General features: G+C 38.9%; 2 protein-coding genes across 8 annotated transcripts in view; both read right to left on the bottom strand.

Moving 5' to 3' along the window:
• Position 1: 1 nt before the first annotated feature.
• CENPU (centromere protein U) lies at positions 2 to 11,548 on the bottom strand. 6 transcript variants are annotated; one of them, XM_040065828.1, is made up of 12 exons: positions 11,445 to 11,548; positions 11,090 to 11,229; positions 9,596 to 9,713; positions 8,069 to 8,198; positions 7,675 to 7,765; positions 6,509 to 6,554; positions 5,370 to 5,487; positions 4,912 to 4,990; positions 3,844 to 3,891; positions 2,465 to 2,526; positions 1,103 to 1,259; positions 2 to 448 (listed from the first exon to the last, which is right to left on the bottom strand). In XM_040065828.1, exons 2-12 carry the CDS (start codon positions 11,138 to 11,140, stop codon positions 311 to 313), a joined length of 1,038 nt encoding a protein of 345 aa, XP_039921762.1. In that variant the 5' UTR covers positions 11,141 to 11,229; positions 11,445 to 11,548; the 3' UTR covers positions 2 to 310. The 6 variants fall into 6 exon arrangements, with proteins under 6 accessions (XP_039921762.1, XP_039921763.1, XP_039921764.1 ...); XM_040065829.1 differs by having other exon boundaries at positions 11,090 to 11,224; positions 11,445 to 11,528; XM_040065830.2 differs by having other exon boundaries at positions 11,090 to 11,161; positions 11,445 to 11,517.
• Positions 11,549 to 12,956: 1,408 nt separating this feature from the next.
• The window catches only part of ACSL1 (acyl-CoA synthetase long chain family member 1), a 36,823-nt gene continuing 29,635 nt past the window's right edge, over positions 12,957 to 20,144 (bottom strand). For both annotated transcript variants that reach the window (XM_040064255.2, XM_040064256.1), the window contains exons 14-21: positions 19,403 to 19,498; positions 18,324 to 18,396; positions 17,565 to 17,653; positions 16,073 to 16,189; positions 15,573 to 15,716; positions 14,958 to 15,059; positions 14,785 to 14,856; positions 12,957 to 14,585 (exon numbers count right to left, since the gene is read on the bottom strand). In XM_040064255.2, the coding sequence (XP_039920189.1) occupies positions 14,445 to 14,585; positions 14,785 to 14,856; positions 14,958 to 15,059; positions 15,573 to 15,716; positions 16,073 to 16,189; positions 17,565 to 17,653; positions 18,324 to 18,396; positions 19,403 to 19,498 (834 nt within the window). In that variant the 3' untranslated portion in view covers positions 12,957 to 14,444. The remainder of the gene's footprint in view (positions 14,586 to 14,784; positions 14,857 to 14,957; positions 15,060 to 15,572; positions 15,717 to 16,072; positions 16,190 to 17,564; positions 17,654 to 18,323; positions 18,397 to 19,402; positions 19,499 to 20,144) is intronic.

Raw genomic sequence — 20,144 nt, 5'->3', positions numbered from 1 at the left:
ATTTAATAAAAATATTTGTTTATTCATCTTTGTTCAAATAGAGTCTGTGTTCTTTATTCCTCTCAAGATTACTTTAATAGCACAAGATTAACACCCACCATTGTTCAGAGTACACAAAAGTTGTTAACTGTGATCGCTATTTCCTTTCATTGATATTCTAAGACTATTTGACAATAAAAAGATAATCTCTAAGTTGTTGACTTCTTTTAAACACTGAAACAAAATAGAGTAACAATGATTAAACAAGCTTTAAGCACTGACAGTTCTAATAACTGTTCCTGCTGAACGTCTGCAAGTCTTAAAAAGACACTTAATTTTTCCTTGATCTCTGCTCTTTTTGTACAGCCAGAGCCTCTTCCAGTTTCATATTGATACTCTCAAAGTGCCTTTCTGCTCCCAGAATTCTCCGAGACTCCACCAGAAGAGCAGGGAGGCTGGAAGTTCCATACTGTTGATAAGAAAATAAAATTAAAAGGCAACATTTTTAACTCTTGCAAAGATTGCTTACATAACAGCATTTCTTTTTCCTCTGTCTAAAATGGTGCAACATGACCTATAAAACAGCCAAAATCAGAGCATCTTCTGGAAAGTGAGGATTTTCCTTACACGTGGCAGGTGTGTAAATCTTGTCCACAGAAGCCTTGTACCACCTTCCTGGGTACAACAGGAGCGGGTTCTAAGGCTACATGAGAACTCCTGCTGGTCATGAAATACCAGCACTGTTCTCAGCAATAAATATCTTACATGGAAGTGCCAGAGCCTTCCCTACTTTGGAACAGTAACAACACAAAAAATTAATTACTTCTGTCCCACTGTAATCTTCAGTTTCTATAAAAAAGTTACAACCAAGGACAACTGTTTCATTTCCGTGTCCTTTGATTTCCTGGATACTGAGAGCAAGACAGCAGGATCTTCTCTGAAATACTTCGGCTTCTAACATGAGACCAAAAACATGAGTGAGATACTACAGTAAAGTTCAGCAGTGATTCTCAAGTCGCTTCCACAAAGACAATTAACAAAATACTGCTGCTTAAGAGATGTTAATAAATAAATCTCATAAAAACAGTTAGAAAACTGAAATGCATGCAGAATATGTACTTACTACCACTTTTTCTTTTGGGTTTTCCTCTCTATAATCCAAACAGTCTTGCTGTAGCTCCTTTAAGTCAGTAATTAATTCAATTGCTTGCCTCAAGGAAGATTTCCTTTCCTGTACCTCAGCATATTCTCTTTGCAGTTGTGTCAGTTGTGGTTCAGCTCTGCAAAACGATCAAGACTTTGATGCTTACATCTGCATATTTATTGCATGAATAACGATGACCCTATTTCCTCTGAAGGAATTCTTAAAAGGTTGGTCAGAAATACAAAACATAGGTTGCTATGGAATAGTGCTTAGGGAGAACAAGCATATTACTTAAACAGGGCATGAGTCCAAACCCACCAAAAAGACCCATCCCCTTTTGAGTGTGACAGAGCAGCCATTCTTTCTTAAGCACTTAAGTTTTTATAGTGTAGTTTCTTAAATTCAAGGTGTTCTGCTTCCGCACACGCCTGCCTGCAAGCTCAGTGTTCAGCTTATGCTGAAGCATATTCAGGATCTACAAACTACCTACACCTCTGCTAAATAAACTGGAGTGCTCAATCCATTAAAGTAGCACTCCAAAAACTGAGCACTAACAGTGATTTTCATCCAACAGGGTTGCAGGAAAAAGGCTTTCTTAAAATGATCAAAGGATTAAAACACAACATATAAAAATGTGAAGACAGCTTTCAGGGGCTTCAAATATTTCTCCGATCAAACTTTGTCCACAGTACTAACAAAGAAAAACACCTCTCGTGGCCATAGAGAAAAGGATTTTACCCTGTTTTTGTGGATCCAAGCCCATGGTTCCCTACAGAGCTACATTATAGGGTGTATGTTAAATGCAGCTTCAGTTTAAAGCTTGTCACTAGCACCCCAAGGGACTTGGGGAAGTGTAATGGCTCTTCCAACCACATAATTCCTGTGTTGTGTATCTAAATTACACTTAAAATTAATGCCAAGGGGAATTGTGCAGCCACATGAGGAGGAAACAAACCACGTACGGAGAGCAATTCCTGCTGACCTTTAGAGGTGTAATACAATCTCCCACCTCAAACCCAAAGTTCTCTGCATCACCTTTGTAATTATGAATGAGCACTTCTGCAATTCAAATCGTAACACTGGTTTTCCTCCTATGAACATGGTGTAAAACACCCTCCCAGTAACTAGTTAGCTAAGAGAACTTGCAAGAATGACCGTCTAGGCAACTGAAATATGTAAAGGAGAGGCTATCATGAGCTTTTGTGAAAACAAAAAGCAAGACAGTGGTAATTTCATCAAAGTAAAATGAGAGAACAAAAAAAGTTACTTTCCCTTCCAAGTTACAAAATACCAGATTCCTTAGGTTCTTCAGGCTATTATTGTACATCCTTAGAAACACACCTAATTAGCTCGTCTCTGACTTGCACCAGTTGCTGCCTTTTCTTTTTGATGTTTGTTATTGCCTGAAACAAACAGTGAGTAAAGTCTGTGAAACAGTTTCTAAAACTTCAAAGGCAAACAACTCAAATTTCATTTCCTTTTCTTCTCTGAGGTTTAATGCTGATCGTCATTGTGGAAGATGCTAAGATACCAAACCTGAAAAACTGCCATATTTTACATATGTACAATTTAAAGCTGTTTAAAATGTCAAACTCTAATCTCCAGCCACAATTTTTCTTAAGAACCATTGGATTTACAAGCACATAAAAGGAGTTTGTCAAATTTTGATTTCAAACATGAACTCTAGGAGGGTTTAGGTTTAAAAATGCAAATCAATACGAATGTATGTTCAGGATGATTGCCGTAACTAAGAAAACTTTCTTTATATAACATACAATTAAAAAAAGTAACACCCAGAACTCATCATAAAATAAAATTTAGCAACTCAAAGTTTAATTTTAAACAAATGTCTAAGACGCAACCTAAGGATAAATCTGAGTGGCTGTGAATGCTAGGTGTGTATTAAAATTTTCATTTTACATGCAGAGCAGTCTACCATATCACCTTATGTCAACGAGACTTCAAGCACATTAATTGCTACTTCCCAGGACAAGCTTTATGTTGACTTTATTTATTAAAGTTATTTTGCCACTGAAAATTTTGCAGTGTTCATTTGGGCAGAAATCCAGACAGTGCCTAAGCTGCCTTAAATCTCTATTCTGTAGGACATTCACCACTCCCTGATGAAACCACTGCAATGTTTTTCTGCCCCTACATTAGTGCCTTCTTCTGTCAACATTCCCATTGTATTTTCAGCAAATTACTATTTGTTATAAATGAAGAGAGGAATTGTCTTCCTCTGAACAAAAATTCTATTTAGGGAATGCAGCTGCCTGAGACTTCCTTTCTTTAGATTAAGCAATCCAACTCTATCCTCACAGGTTGCTATCCTTGCCACTCTCCTAGATTTTATATTAGTGATTCTTTAAGGTTAGCTCTCATTATTTAATTGGCTCTCCAGAGGCCTCACCATTACTCATTAAAAAAAAAAGAAACCAAAAAGCCAAAGGAGTAATTGATATGCACAGATCATATCCATCCTATTGTGGATTCATTCCTTTTTACACCATACAGCAGTATACATCTAGAGTTTGCAATCCACCACATTTACTCAGATCTTTTCCCAAAAATCTCTGGTGGTTCCCTACCCTCTGTTTGTACAGTTGATTCTGAGTACAGTACACTTTTTTGTCAATTATTTTAGCTCTTCCAGTCAAGTTCTCAACATTCCAATGTCCACAACTGTATGCTGTACACTCTAGTGATGTATATGTATTTACCTTAGCATTTTTTTTCTTCATATTCTTTAATTCCTGGACTCCTGCTATCTACAGAGAAGAAGAATTACAGGTTAACAGGCTGAGTTCCCTATCCTCCTAAGAACCTGGTTGCAAGAATTACTTTGAAATAACATAAAAAGCTGGGTTTTTATTTAAAACAAACCAACTCTGGTTCAAAGGGACATCACCGGTTGTGTATTGATTCCTTCCTCCCTCCTCATGCCAGAGGAAATCTGTTGCACAAAAGGAGTTAGTGCAAGCAATACTCCTTGTACCAATTCCTGTAATTCTACCTGCCTTAATTTTTCTATATCTTTAATAGATGTATAAATCTGGCAATTCCAACACTTGTCACTTCTAATGAACCACTCAGAAGTATAGCTTTAGTACTTAGCCATTGTACTTGGCACAACTCCTGCAAAGTTCCGAGTTCATTTTACTCATCACAATCACCTTAATCTTTCCAGCCAATAAATCACGGAACGGCTCAGGTTGGAAGTGGGTCTTCTGGTCCAACCTCCCTGCTCAAGTCATCCTAGAGCACTTGGCACAGGATTGTGTCCAGATGATTCTTGAATATCTTACACTTACAGTTATGTTCAAAATATTAATTAAAAAAGGATGATTTTCTCAGGAATATGTTAGAGGCCTTACTCAGAAGTCACTGAGCACAAAAATTAAATCAACCTTTTAAAACCCTAGTCAATGAGCTTTTAAAAGTGCTCGACGCAGTTGTATGCTCATTTAAATTATGCAGTTCACCAGTTTCACTACATAATGATTTAGATATGACAAACACTTCGGGATTATTGGATGCTTCCCTATTCTCAAAAGGTGACAATTTAACCAAGTACTTGCATAACAGCAGTGTTGTGTCTAGAGGCAATTTTTGTGAAAGCCTGCACAGAGGCAGCCAATCATAACCTGCACACAACAAATTGTGTTTTCATATTACTTATACTGACAAGAGATTGGAAACTTTACAGCTTGTAAAATGAATATGTAAAGGGCAATTTCCAACTATAGGTATTTTGACAACAAATTTGATTTTATTTCTGGTGTACTTACAAGATCAGTGATTTGGTCCTTGAAAGCAGAAGAGAAGTCATTGATAGCCTTTCTGCAAATGTTTAATTCTATACTTTGTCTGGAGAAGTCAGAGGGACAAAACACATTTGGTTTAGTAAAGGGGAAATCTCATCCAAAACCTTTCCTTTGAGTAACAAACAAAACCCAAAGTTAAACAGCTGGACAGCTGCAGATCTTTCATATCTAGCAATGGCTTCATTTCTAACTTGAAAAACATCAGCTGAGACGTGCTGTTCATGTTTGGAAAAATATCAAATCCCTGGAGACCGCATCAAGGTCACGATCAAGAAACACTTGTATCATAGATACTTAATAATCATTAACATCAGAATGTAACCATGCAATACTGCCTCCCTAAAGGAGAGCCCATTAGCAAAAGCACAGATATTTATTTTTAATACTTTGAACATCCAATCATGGGAAAGCAGAATATTTACCTGTAATTTGCTGCTATCTTCTCAACTTCGGCCAGAACAACATCCAGTTCTGTAATATCTCTAGGAGATCTCTTCAGCTTTTTGGGACACCAAATTTGTACAGAATGTGGGCTATCCACTGAAACAACAGAATGAACAAACATAAGCATTGCACAATTCAGGTACACGTTGTAAAACAATAGAAGAACTTTTGTGCCCACCATCAAAACAACCATCTAAAAGTTCGGAGTATTTAAACATGAAATTTGAGAAGAGGAATATTCAAATTATTTCATCTGTTGCCTGAGCAACTGTGATAGATTTACCTTGGAACACCTGAGAACTGGGATGATCAATGATATGTAACTTAATTCTTACTCTTTATTGATTCAAGCAAACCCAGGAACACATCAGTAAACTAAGTAACAAACTACATAGCATACTGTAGACATGATTTTTTGTATTAAAAAACTATTAGCCTGAATTTGCAACTTGCATTACTCAAAGAAACATGAGCTTTTATATTTGTATAGATGCTTTTATTAAAACCATATATGCTTCAAAAACCCACTACACACAAATACATTCCTTTAAACTTTGCAATAGTGTTATAAACCAATTCCACAAAAAATTAAACCGTGTTTCTTCACGCGCTCCCCAACGTAAATGTAGTACTAAAATGTGATGGGGTTCTGTTCAAAGGAAGCAAGATGACACAAGGGGCAGTTTCTTCCTCCTGCAAAATGCCACTGCCCTGAAGCTCCCTGTCTCAAGGCTCTTTACACCGACAGCTGTGCCTGCACTGCAGTCAGGGACACTCCAAGTTCTGCCCCACAGCTGCTGCTCCAGGCTTCCAGACCAAGGAAGACCACCTCCTAGAGCTCCACAGCCATGGCTCCAGGCTCCAGGCTTCCCTCCAAAGGAAACCAGGCTGACTTAGAGGTATAATGCACACCTATGCTTTATCCCTTCAAGGGAGGAATAGGCAAATCCAGGGATGCAAACCTTGGGGATCAAATGGGGGTGTATACCAAAACTGAAACTAAGACTTCCCATTTTTAGAAGCACTGTGTTGCTGCATTCCAGAAATGAAAACCATTGAAAAACTTTGATCTTGAATGAATAAAAGCTATATGGGAGTTCTGAAAAGTGTACTTTACCAGAAGGATCTGATGTGTTCCCCTCTGAAGGCTGCTTCTTTTTTGCCTGGAATTGAGAAGTATTCAGTCTTCTGTGACACGAAAAGCTGATTAACTTCCAGAGTAAACCCTAGGTTTACTCCTCTAAACTCCTGGGAGATGGCAATTAGGCAGAATACAGAAAGCATTTCCTGACTGCAGCATCAGTAACATTTCCTTTGGCCTGTTTCACCAGTCCCAGCCCAGCGGTCACTCTGCTGTGGGACGGTGGCTGCCTGACTGCACTGGCCACTGATCCATCAGCCACTGGCCATGCAGCAAGGCTGGAGACATCCTAAGGAACTTAAGGACCCCTGGTTCAGCACAGTCATTGCCCAGAATTAACATTTCTCTGATCAACAGTGCTTGTCCACCTTCCTTTTCACCCACATTCTCTCCCAATCCTTTCCCTACTTTAACGACTTTGTGACAACTACAACAGCACTTGTACAAGAGTGCTGCATGCATCCAGCCTACTGATGAAAGACTAACACTCTGTACTGAGAGTACAATTCCAACAAATTTCAATACATAAAAAAATCTTGTTCCAACTACTGCACAGCCTCTTTTATCACAGGTTACTTTCTTGAGCCTGCAGACAGTTGACTTTTGCTGTACGTCTGGCAGCTAAGCTGGCCAAAAGCATTTTACACTAATTGTGGGAGTGAGTGTTCAAAAACACTCATTCAGAACTGAATGGCTTTTAATTCTAACACATATTCAAAATTAATTTTATCAATATTCTTTTTCCCATAAATCTGTTTTGCTTCAATACCAAATAAGTACAAAGGAGTCATATTCCATCTAGTATGGCATTCCTAGAGAAAATATATTCTAGATATGAAGAAGATAATTGAAAAAAGGGGAAAAAATACTCCCAAATGAGCAAGAGAGCAGCCTACAGGATACAGGAACACCTGGCTGTTATATTCTTTGTTGATGTGATGACTTGTAGCTTTTAAGCATTTCACTTGACCACCTCACAGAAATACTCGGAGGAATGAATATTTTGGATACAATTACATACTAAAACAGTACTAAGAAACAAATGGAAGATCTTCCTCTCCCTCCACCCTCTAAATGCAAGAATGGCATGAAGTAAACTAAAATTAAATTGACTGATAATACTCATGAAACTTCTTCAGTACCACAGTCTCCTTAAGGGGCTCCTCTCCAGCACCAGCTGTGTTGAATTGCTGAACATCACCATCGGAGGGCTTTGAGTGACACGGTTTTTTACTGGGAAAAGAAAAACATACAATACTACCTTCTGAGGAAAGATGATTTCAACCATGTACACAAAACCTTGTGTTTTGCGAAACATTTTGTGCAGCTGTGTCTCACATGAGTACTATTAAAGTTCTTGCTTGAATCAAACAGCAAGACAATCTCAGATTTAAACCAAATTTGATTTAACATATGAGAAATATACTAAAAATTGAATGAAAATATTTTGAAAATAATTTTCTCTGTAACATATACTTGAACTAGAACACTTTTCTCTTTAAATCTAAAAATCTGAAGATTAAATGAAATGCTGACAATTTTATTTTTTTTCCACCAGACCGTCTGTCTGTATTTTGCCGCCGCAGTGCCGAAACACGACTGAGTGCCTCGTTTTGTGAATGTTCCTCTCCATAAGCATCCACTGCAGTACTGTGCAAAGGGTGATCTACAAAGAAAAAAGAAACTGGATGAACGCTGCTCCCATCTTTTAAGACAGAGAGCACTGCCAGCCATTAAGCATTTAGTGAGAATATTTGTGGTTTGCTAACTAATAAAAAGGAAGTTCTCACTGCAAGTATTATTTGAGGATTATGAAAAAATATGTAATGAAAGGTTTCATAGTTTCTGTACCTATCCACCTGCTATTTCTTTATGAACCCAGACCAAAGGTAGCTCAGCATGTACACATGGCAAAGGGCAAGCAAAATACTCGGTACAGTTTGTTTCACGTCTCTCTTTGCTATGGCATACGTAAACATTCTGCACCTTTAAACAACCACTTTCTTTTTTTTTCAATATAGATTTTAAGCTGCTTTAGTGGATGCTGTGAGAAGGCAATTACAGCTGCTACAGAGTATTTGTAAATGTAGAACTCTAGAAGGTAGCTACCAAAATAGACTAGAACTCCGAGAAATGTAAGATTTTAGCACGCCTTCCACAGTATAAAATTCATTTTTCAAGCACACTGCCACAAAACTTTTGTGTTACTTTACAATAGCATCAGTGGGCATCCTTTTCACAGTCTAAATGAATACCACAGAAATAAGGAAACCAGCTTTTCATTATGCAGCCCTGCCCTACAAACAACCCTTTTGCTAAATTGTTTTTTATAGCTTGTTGTCAATGCTGTTCCTAAGTCACATTTATATGTCCGTAATCTTCTCAGAGTAGTAACTATTATAGTTGAGAAACAGCTCGTAGCATTTTCTCCACAGCTTCTAATCACACTGGTTTTCAAAAATAAATATGTATACAGGTAACAGAGGACTCCAAACAGAGGAGCATCTATGCCACCTAAATTGATTCTCTTCCTGTGTATTGAGGCCTCATTACACAAGTCCAATATAAAGCATAGAAGCGGTTTTAATCCTTCACCAAAAATTGTATGGCTTTATGTTATTTTTTACGTAACATCTGAAAGTGGCAGAACAACACCCTTGCAAACATCCAAGTTTGCTGCTATGAATAGTCTTACAATGGCAAAGATTTCATTTCATAATTTGTGTAATTTAATAGAGAATAAGTTAAGATATTGAACTTTGGTTTTTAATTTTAAATTCTTACACAACTGCAATATTATGATGTGTGAAATTCTACCATTCTGACCATAAAGGTGGAATAGCCAGTATTTTTCCACTGACTTTTATTTGCACATGCTACAGCGTTATTCCTGTTACTTCCTAAATTAGAGAAAATAACACAAAGTCCCATCTGTCTCTCCTCTCCATTACTTTCCCTTGCAAAGAACGAAAATCTTTTCCTAAGTAAGCACTTGAAGTGTTTTGCCCCGCATGTTCGGTTTGTGAAAATTATACATCAAATGATATTCAAGATAATACTAACCAAAGGAATCATCAAGCTCCTCAAGTTGATTTGTTTCTGCTACCTTCAATATCCTTGAGACATCTGGCTCCTCAAGCAGAAGTGATTTCCAACGAGGATTGGAACTGGCTTTTTGCTCCTGGATGGGTACAAAATTAACAGCCAGTTTATCCAGTTTTTTGAGTGTACAACAGGTTAAATGTGACAATGAATTTCAAGAACATTTGGATAGAAATACACTTAACTAGAACCATATTAACTCCTAAGCTATGGCATAAGGGTTTGAAGCATATTTTTTTCTCAGGCTATAGAGTTTTTCCCCTAAGAGAAATGATGGCATAAAATGTGTGTGTTCTGCCATGTGATGCTGTGTTCTACTGCAAGCTTTATCTTATTTTGGAACAGTGTACAAGCTTAGAAATCTTATAACACTCTCATACCTGGTCTCTATGATCTGTAGTCTTTCTCTTTTCAGGCATTAAAACATTTCTCCTTTCATCTCTATAACACATAAATTTCTACCCTTGTCCAATTGAATTACTTTCATCTTAAGAAACTGAAAAACTATAGAGTAGCTTCTTATTTTAAAAAAAGTGGAATTTATAAATCAAGGATTACAGAGACACTTCTGTAAAGCAGAAGGGTAAGGGAGAATGACACAAGTTTATGAAACAATTGTGTGCTATTTACAAAATGCATGAGTGACTTTCCTCACTAATTTCTGTGTCTACCTGTAGGGTGAATTATAACCAGAAAAGACTGACCTCTGGAGCTTTTTAATTTTACCAGTGCTTAGCAATGCCCCAGCATTTCTATTATAGTACCAAATTTACACATTAACTATTTTCTCTATAAGTTCTTTTATGAGATTGTTTTTAAACTTTTGCCTGTTTGAAAGTCAAGGGTCCGTATTTTGTGCTACTCCTAAAAGGAAAAAAGAAAACCCTACACCAGCACTCTAAGCCCATCCCAGCAGGGACTGCACAGCAGTTCCCAGTGCAAAGCAAGCCCTGCATCCATCTCCAGAGACAATGCCCCGACTGCACACTAACACGACACAGAATCACAGAATATCCTGTGCTAGAAGGGACCCACAAGGCCCTGCACAGGATACCTCAAGAGTCACATATGTGCCTAAGAGTACTGTCCAAATAGTCCTTGAACTCTTGTCAGGCTGGTGCTGTGAGCACTGCCTTGGGGAGCCTGGTCCAGTGCCCAGCCACCCCCTGGGTGAAAAACTTCTACTAGCCAACCTCAACCTTTCAGGCCACTCCCCTCGGTCCCCTCACTGGCCACTAGAGAGAAGAGATCGGTGTCTGCCCCTGCGATGCCCTTGGTGAGGAAGCTGTGTCCACGACGAGGTCTCCCCTCGGTCTCCAGCTGAACAGACCAAGCGACCTCAGCCACCCCTCACACGCCTTCCCCTCACGGCCCTTGACCCTGCCCTCCTTTGAACGCTCTCTACAAAACCAAAACATTGGCTGTTTGAATTCCGCTCAACCTAGCGAAACTTACCTCTGGCTTATAGCTGGTATGACTCCTCTTTATTTTCTTCTTTGAGGACATTTCGCTGTTCAGTATACGCCACTGAATATAAAACCGAGGATGAAGTAAGTGAAAAATTGTCCCCGATACAAACCAGCTTTCTGTCTGTACTAGGGAGAGAACGCGAAATCTTTGTTAGTTCACACTATCCTTTGTTACTTCAAGCTATTATGCTCATCTCACTTCAAAAGCGGTAAAGCCCACCTCCTCAGCGCAGACCGACGTAGAGGTTATATATTTATGTACGGAGGGATGTACACGGCACGTATCAGGGAGCAGGGCACACGGAAAAGACAAACCGCGCAGCTGCGGCTGAGGGCTGTACCTTGTGGCGGCTGCCGCGCTCCTCTCCCGCAGGTGCCGCAGGGCCGCGGCCCCTCAGGCGGGCTGCAGGCTCCCGCTTCCCGCCTCCCGCCGCCTTTGGAGCGGGCGCCGCGGGCGGGCAGGAAGGGGAGGCGCGCGAGGAGGCGCCGGCCGGAAGGGGAAGCGCCACAGCGCCGCCACAGCCCCGCCGCCGTCAATTCAGGGCCGCAATAATTCGCCTAATCCCCGCTCTGCTCCGAATTTTTTCCTGTAAATACAAGATTAAATACGAAAAACAAGCCACGAGAACTGCCCGTTTCCCTCCCCTCCCTGTCCCTGAGCTGGCACTCTGCATCTGGAAAAGCAAGCGAAAGAGATCGCTTCTAAAGTGAAAGCTACCGTCAGAAACAGTTAAGGAATTAATTTAAACAGCACAAAAACAGAATTTGTTTTAAGAACGTGCTAAACAAAACAAAATACTCTAGCTTGAAAACTTTAAATTCCATCTCTGGCAATTAAATCGTTAAGAGACGATCTAGCAATTTGTTAAGTCCCGTCAGTTGAAGGGGCCCTTTTGATGCCACACCTCTTTATCCACTGGCGGTGGTGAGACGCACACACAGCCCTTTGGCTTCAGCCAGACAAACAAGCTAAAACAGTGAAATAATCACTTAAGGCTTAAGAGGTGGCAGGTTCTCTTTAGACTTCGCTTTTGCTGGCTATAGCACCCAGCCCCACCAGCCAAAAATAAGACAGTACAAATTTGTTTCTGTAGCAATAGGTTTTTCCAGAAAGGTTTCTTCAATAGAATATTAAGAGCAGAAACCTGAGATCCAGTTCTCATCCACCTCCCAGCTATCTTCAGTAGGAGACACTTCCCTGCCTTTCCAAGCAGCATACACACAAGTTTCAGTATGTTATCCAATAAGTGAAAAGGTTTCCTTCAGTATGGAAACAATGTAAAAAGGAACATAAAAAATAAAAGAGGAAAACCTCTACAGTGAGTAGGAACAGAAGTTTGCTTAGTGTCTTGCACTGAACATCTGTATTCACATGGAGCTTTAAATGATGTCTGGGTGGTGGTGCTTCCTCTACCCTGGTCTAACTCTGACCCTGAAATCTCTCAAACCATACCCCTGATTTAAGCCAAATGCATGGTCTGAGGGCAGGAATAAGGAAACCCACTACTCCCCGGGCAGAGTTTTAGAAAACTCCACCTTTCACTTCAGTCATTTGAGGTGACGGTAAGAATACAACTATCAGGAAAAAGACAAAAAAAAAAAAAATTAAAGATTTTCTTGTTTAGTAATGTACTGAAAGAGCAAGTTACATACAACATGCATTGTTTTCTTACAAATATTGGCCAACACCTTAAACACAAAAAGTCACTTCCAAAAAGTAAAAGTGTAAACAACCAGCCTTTATACTGTATTTAGTATGTCTGTAGCAATGGAGTTTTACAGCTTGTCAGTTCAAATATTACAGCTGGGCTTGTTAGCTGCATTTTTCCTTGATAAACAAACACATCACAGCATTGAAATGCAGAAATATTTATTTTGGTTTCCTTCATTGGTTTTGAAAATTGTTTTGGTTTTATAAAACATAGAAATAGCCAACACTAAGCAAACATTTGAATTTCAATGTAACAAACTACTGCTCTAACAGTTGACTTGGATTTGTGTATCTGAATTGCATACACATATGAAATTATGCTACAGAGTAGTGCATTACAATCACACAAATCTTAGTGCAAACCTCATTGTGCTTGTATTTTACATATATCCATGTTTTCAAAAAACAGCAATGAATGTTAATGCAAAACCAACTCTGTTAAGGATAGCAAAAGACTTATGCTGTAATAAGGCTTATTTCTGCTGATTTTTCAAACAAAAGATAACTAGTTATTATTTTGCAATTTATCTGGGAATTAGGTTGTTATCCCTGAACAAACACCTATCCTGGGCCAACGCACAGTTCCATTGGCATGTATAAATAATTCCAATTGCTTCAAAGCATCAGGCAAAAACATTCTACCTGATCTATTTTGCTATTCAGTGAAGAGTATTCAGTGGCTCATACATAAAGCACAGAAAAGAGGTTATGTCAGAAGCTCTTCCTCTTACAGAGGGCCTGGCACATTTTTATAAAATGCATTTGAAACACAAGTTCATTACAGGGAAACAAGTGTCTGGTACAGGTGCAATCTTTACCCGGATTGTTAGCATAGCCCAGCCCCCTGATTTGGATTTTAGGTCTCTAGTGTTCTAGCCAGAGTTGGGATCTGCTCATTTGCAGGGCTGGCACCACTCCAGAATCATGCACATGTAGCAGAGGCTACACTTGCTGAATGAAGTGCATCCACACAGCGCAGAACTGCCATATGCACACCTACTCTGAGGAACTTGTATTCATCACTCATCTCTGTGTGGAGTGCTGACTCCTACCTTATACATCCCATAACTGCCTGCAGATGTAGAAGGGAGGTACAGCTCAGATGCCCTGCCCCAGTTAATACTGGGACTAACTAAAGATATGATACCAGCTATGCAAACTGTAAGGGTTTGGGGTTTTTGGTGGTTGGGTGGTGGGTTTTTTTTAAACAGATTAAGTAATTTTTCTGAGGATGCAAGATACTTAGAGGCATTTTCAAAGATGCCAAATCCTTAGTGGAATTGACAACTGCGAAACACACTGCAGACAGCAAACATGCTGGCAATAAAACCTTAGCTCCTTGGTGAAGGTGAGTCCCATTTTTGACCAAGGAAATATTAAATAACTTACATATAGTTACCATTTATAGTTAAGGCTCTTTTTGGAAATTGTAGGTCACCATAAAAACAGTATGCAACACGACTCGACAGTAAGGCAGTGTTCCATTTCTTCAATGTTCCTATGGCAAGTACCCATTTTTGTACAAGTTAATGATTGCACAGTTTCCTTCCCTATTTTTGCTGTAGTCAAAATACAGATATGAAGGCCAACAGTAGACAGACGTGTGCCACTTTCCTCATTCCATTCACAGTTACATTTTGGCATTAGCATAGAGTTCGTCTATCTGTGACTGGAAGTATTTTCGCAGTTCTGGTCTCTTTGCCTTCAGTGTTGGTGTCAACAGGCCGTTTTCAATAGAAAACATTTCAGTGTGCAGGACAATGTCTTTCACCTGGAAAAGAAAAAGTTACTAACCAAGCTGTATTCCTTGAAATAGACAAGGCTATTAAAAACTTGCCCAGACATCATAACAAAGCCCATCACTTGAGAAGTTTTCCAGACACAAATTAAAAGCAGTTTCTGGAGAATCAGATCATATTGGTGTTGAGAAGTTTAAAGAATTAGGTATTTGATTCTCATAAGCATCATACCTGTTCAAATGACTTCAAACCAGATTCTTTCCCAATTCTCAACATGTCCTCCAGAATGTATTTTTTTATATCCTGTAGATACAGAAATACATTGTATAGTTTCATGCTTGCATAAGCAGCAACTTGAAAGAGTTGATGCAGAACAGCTAACTGTTCAGTTAGATATGCCTTACCTTGTTTCTGCATAGCTCTTGATAGGAGCCTTCAAATCCCTTTTTCTTGGCCCAGTTGTGCAGAGTATCAGGATCAGGTACTACAACACCTACTAAGAAGGCCTAAAAAAAAAGAAAAAAAGCTTGACAAAAAATCCTAAGTCAGCACTTTAGTTCCTACACATTTCTCTGGGGAGCATTTCTGATACTGCTGTAAAGTCAGCAGCTTTCTGCTACCTGAACACATTTCAGAAGGTGAACTGAAAGAATTAAGACCCACATTTCTCTTAACACTTGAAATCCCCCAAGATATCCAGGTTCTTTCTTGGTGTGCATGGGTTTTTCTGTTTTGGTTTTTGTTTTTTGGGTTTTTCCCACCACACACTATATCAGCAATATATATACAGTCATTAATATGCAAATTAGTTCAACTCCACTACCTGGTGTAAAACTAAATCCAGCAACATGCTACGTAACTGCTGGAATCCTATCAGAACCAAAATGCATAATGATAAAGGTTTACAATAAAAATTTAAATTTCAGTCTCAAAGTTTGGGGTGGGGGGAAGGAAGAAAGGAAGACTTTCCTGCAGTCTTCTTTTGCATTAATTTTTAAAATTACCTGAAAAATGCTTACCTGCAAACTCTCTCCATGGACAAACACCTGTGCAACAGCTTCACATCTCAGATACGCATTCTCTATTTTCTCTGGTGCTATGTACTCTCCCTGGGCTAGTTTAAATATGTGTTTTTTCCGGTCAATGATCTTCAATGTACCATTCTGTTGGCAGAAATAACTTTCACTCAGAGGAGGCACTTCAAATGAAAAACCAATCTACACACCTTAGGCATGCCACATTGGCACAGTAAAACTCTGCTAGAGCCAGAGAACTGTCAAACTAATGTTAGAAGAAAACAGGCTATATATCCATCTAATCTAAATGGCGAAAGCCTCAGGACTGGCACTGTCAATACTTTAAGGCTCAGGCACACAGATTCAGCTACAACAGTGATTATCCACAAATTCTTGTCTTTCACCTAACTAATTCTGTTCAATACCAAATGTTTTCTAATATATTTATTAAATTTCTTCTAATAACTATAAAAGTGTCATTCCAGCTATGTAAGTTAACTTACTGGTAGCCATTTGCCAATATCTCCTGTGTGAAGCCAGCCATCTTTGTCCAGAGCCTCTGCCGTTTTTTCTGGATCTTTCAAATAGCCACGAAACACATTTACCCCTTTAATACACACCTGGAAAGAGCCATTTGTTAATATATGCTACAATGACGAAAACCCAGATGAAAGCAGAAAATAAGAATATTTATTTTACGCAAATGGATAAGGAGACTCAACTACATAACCATGGGCTTTCAGTTCTGTGAAGCTAGTTACAATTTTTTGTGTTTTATTTAGAAAATAGGAAGTTAGGCCTGAAAGACTAAGATGGCACCTGATATATTAAGGGGCTACCATTTTTATTCAAGGCCATCCTAATGCAGCAAATTTTCACCCTAAGTACAAGCAAAACACTTATAATTTCTTATTATAAGAATTTATACTCAGTTCCTCCAGCAGACCAAGCTTTAAGAACATACTAAAAGTGAAGAAAAAATTGCTGATGAAGACTAAATATGGAGTCATATGCAAGACAGAAGAATTTTGACATTGTTCTTCGCTTGCAAGCCGTTTCCCACCACCAAGACCAACTAAATCCTTGAGTATTTCTGGGAGTTAAAGCCCTGTGATTTGTCTCTAGTCTCAGACAAATTACAACAAAACAAGGATTATAAATCCTTCGTAGCCACAAATTAGTTACTTGTTTAAGCTACTTTTAATTTCTCACTCTCCCAGCTGCCCCCACAGCCTCTTGAAAGCATACGAAAGACATCACAGTTAATCTGCTTTCGAGGCTTGGGGAAAATAAATTACTACATGAACATCTGTTCAAAGTATATACAAAGTTAAATCTGTATATACTTCACTTCAAAATAGTATTTTACAAGACAGCATATAGCATCACATATAAAGTTGAGTCCTCAAAATGCAATTTGTAAAACATAATGCGTTCAGTTTGTGCAGACTGCATAACAAAAGTTCAGAAAAATGTGCAGGCAGGCACCACAAATCATCAGCAACCTTCATGGCACTTGATCTCAATTTCTCTTAGAAGTTTCCAGCCACTTTAAATTACCTCATCTCACACATCACAAGCTGGGTAGCTGGCTATAGGCATCGGCTGCTCTCTGGCCCTTGGCAGTGGAGTGGGAGGGAAGCCCTCTGCCAGCATTCTGCTGAAGGGTAGCTGCAGTATGAGTCGGCCACACTTCCCAGCTGTTCCACAGCTGGAAGATGTTGCCTTGGTCATACAACTTAATGTATGGTCATATAACCATCTGTTAACCTGTGGGATAACAGATTACTATGTAAGCTCTTTCTTCTCCCCTCCCATATACGATTTCCTGATTTGCTTTTGTGAATCATTAACTGGTATTGCTTCCAGGCATCTTAGATTTTAGGTAGCAGGCCATGTTTAGCACTTTTACTAAATTCATTTATTTCAGGAACAAAAAAAAATATCTTCCAAGATTTCCCAAGAGCCTCATATTGACTTATTGAAATTACTTACCTCACCCTCTCCTTTGGCAGCCAAGTAATTCATTTCTTGTACATCAACAAGCTTGATGACATTGCATGGCATCGGTGCTCCAACATGACCTATTAAACAGAGTAACACTTCAATAGCCTGATGCTTTTTAGTCAGATTCTGAAAAAAAAAATAAGCTGCTTACACACTGGAAAGATGGAAAATTGATTTCTGGTAGCTTAAATTTGCCAGGACTGAAACATTAAATTCTCAGATATCCCTAAGAATGTTATAAGCTGAACCATGTTCCCAGGCTTGCTTTTTCTTAAAATCAGAATCCTCACTCTACAGACATATTGAAGTAGCAGAAGTCCCACTATAATTTCCATTCGCAATATTATTTCAGTTAGGGAGCTAGAGATGTAACAGCTGAGGGAAGTGCAGGCTCTTGATTCCAACAAGAAAAAATGCCATTTGTATTTCCAGCACTGCCTGTATACACAGAAGATTCATGTTTGATAGAAACTACAAGGGTTAATAATACTATGACCTCCCTTCTAAAGCTACTTCAACTTACAAGAACAAATCCTGTTAGAAGTTTGAATTACTGAACATTCGTAGCTATTTAAGGGTAGAAACATCAAGGGATCCCTTCAAAACTATTTTTTATTTCACTTGAAGAAAACCAATCTTATTCTTCATGATAGGCGTTACTGAAGATTAAATAAAGTGATCAGGGACCTCTAAAAGATTTCAGTAATCCTAAAATTTAACTGACAGGTAGACAGCTGAACATCATACCTGCTGTCCAGTCACCAGGCAATGATAGGGAACATCCAGCTGTGCATTCAGTCTGTCCATAACCTTCATAGAACTAGAAGGTGAAATCAAAATATAATCTAAGACCATTACTTTTCAACAAAATTTCTTCATTGAAATGCAATTAATATTTTATTTTTCTTCTAATCGTTTAAATTTGAGTGTACCAAACCCCCCAGCACCTTCTAAAAAAACCCCGAAATATTAGTTTTATCACAATACACAATTTTAAGTGCTAATATTCCACCTTCAGTTCCAATAGTTACTCAAAAGTTTCACATGGTATGTGACACATGTTTAGATTAAAACAGAAAACACCGGAGGAAGCAAGAAAGAAATGGCGAACCATAGCATGAGCAGTGACTTCTTTCACATAATTTAAGAATAGGCTTGTCTGAGACAGCCAGAAATGGAATCCCTATGCCCCATCACAGCTCTGTGATTGCTATACACAAGGAAAGCTTCCCTTTTCTGTGCAAAATGCATTGTTACACCAGCACACCACAGAAAAACTTCAAGAAATTACAGAAGCCTGATATTTTAGAGTATTTTTGTTTTCTATCCTTGAAATTTCTTTAATTGCAATGCATTTATTCTATTCTATGCCACTGTTTTTCAAATTTTACCTCCAAAAACATACTTTGAAGAGGCTTTGAAGATAAATGCAATGTGTGCAATTTGACCCCAGCCTCATCTTGAAAACAGCAACACTACAATATTACCACACTGCTTATCAGACTTTCTACAGTAGTTACAAATACAAGTACTGTAAGCAAGGCAAACTCCAGAAACTTAAACCGGGTAATTGTTTGCTTACTGCAGCCCACAAATAAAATCTTTCCTCTGAGACAGGTCAGCTGGATATTTCAGTTAAGAGACTTTGGGATGAATACAGAAATTTCAGGGGACTGAGAGAAACTCAGGAAAAGAGTGTGCATTTGTATAGTCCCCAAGAATACTAGAAAGAGTTATCCGTATAATCAGACTGCTAGAAAAGCTCTAACAAAGCTGGAGCCATGTGTTAAATATTTAGGGTTTAGGACTAAAGCCAGGCAACTCACCTGACAGCCAAGTGCTGTTCTCAGGAAGGTCAGTACACTTGCAGACACAGGTGCTGCTCCTGTAATCATCAGCTTTACTCGTCCTCCCAAACTTGCCTACAACAGACACAAGATACTGTGGACACCAAAAGCATTTCAGAAATATTTCCAGAGTCATCTTCTATGACAGCCTTAGCCAGTGTTCACCTACAGTGCCACCCACAAATGTTAGAGAGCAGAAGTTTAGTCTGCTATTGCAAGCTGTCTTTATTGCAGTGTTTTTAGTCTCACTAATGGCTGGTAGATATGGAAGCTCAAACATACAGTATCTGTACATGGTGTCAACCACAGTGCAGGCTCTGCAAAAAAGAGCTTAAGCCATGGCCTTACAGTGATGGCTTTACTTTAAACTGCCTTGGATCAGTTTCTCATACATCCTGAATGCTATAAAAAGCAGTCACATGGGCATGTTGTACAGCCAAGGTTAAGGCCATAGCAAGTGAGTATCAGATATAATAGTAGGCTTGACTTACTAGTGAGCAACAGGGAGAAGACAGTGGGGACTACAGGTGACACTGTGTCATACTTAGCATTCTTCCTTCAGAAGGACAATGTTTGCTTTCAAAGTGGTAAGAGAGAAGCACCAGACTGTTTCAGAGTGACTTCCTTAATACAGTTAGCTGATACCACAAGAACTAAGGGAGTTGAAAATAGGATAGCTCTGATTTTTGCTCTGAGCTGCCAAGTAATGTTAACTCAGTGA

The sequence above is a fragment of the Hirundo rustica genome, chromosome 5 (assembly GCF_015227805.2).
Source record: "Hirundo rustica isolate bHirRus1 chromosome 5, bHirRus1.pri.v3, whole genome shotgun sequence".
Lineage (NCBI taxonomy): Eukaryota > Metazoa > Chordata > Aves > Passeriformes > Hirundinidae > Hirundo > Hirundo rustica.
Note: the sequence above shows the minus strand (reverse complement) of the source record. Positions and strands in the feature narration are given on the sequence as shown.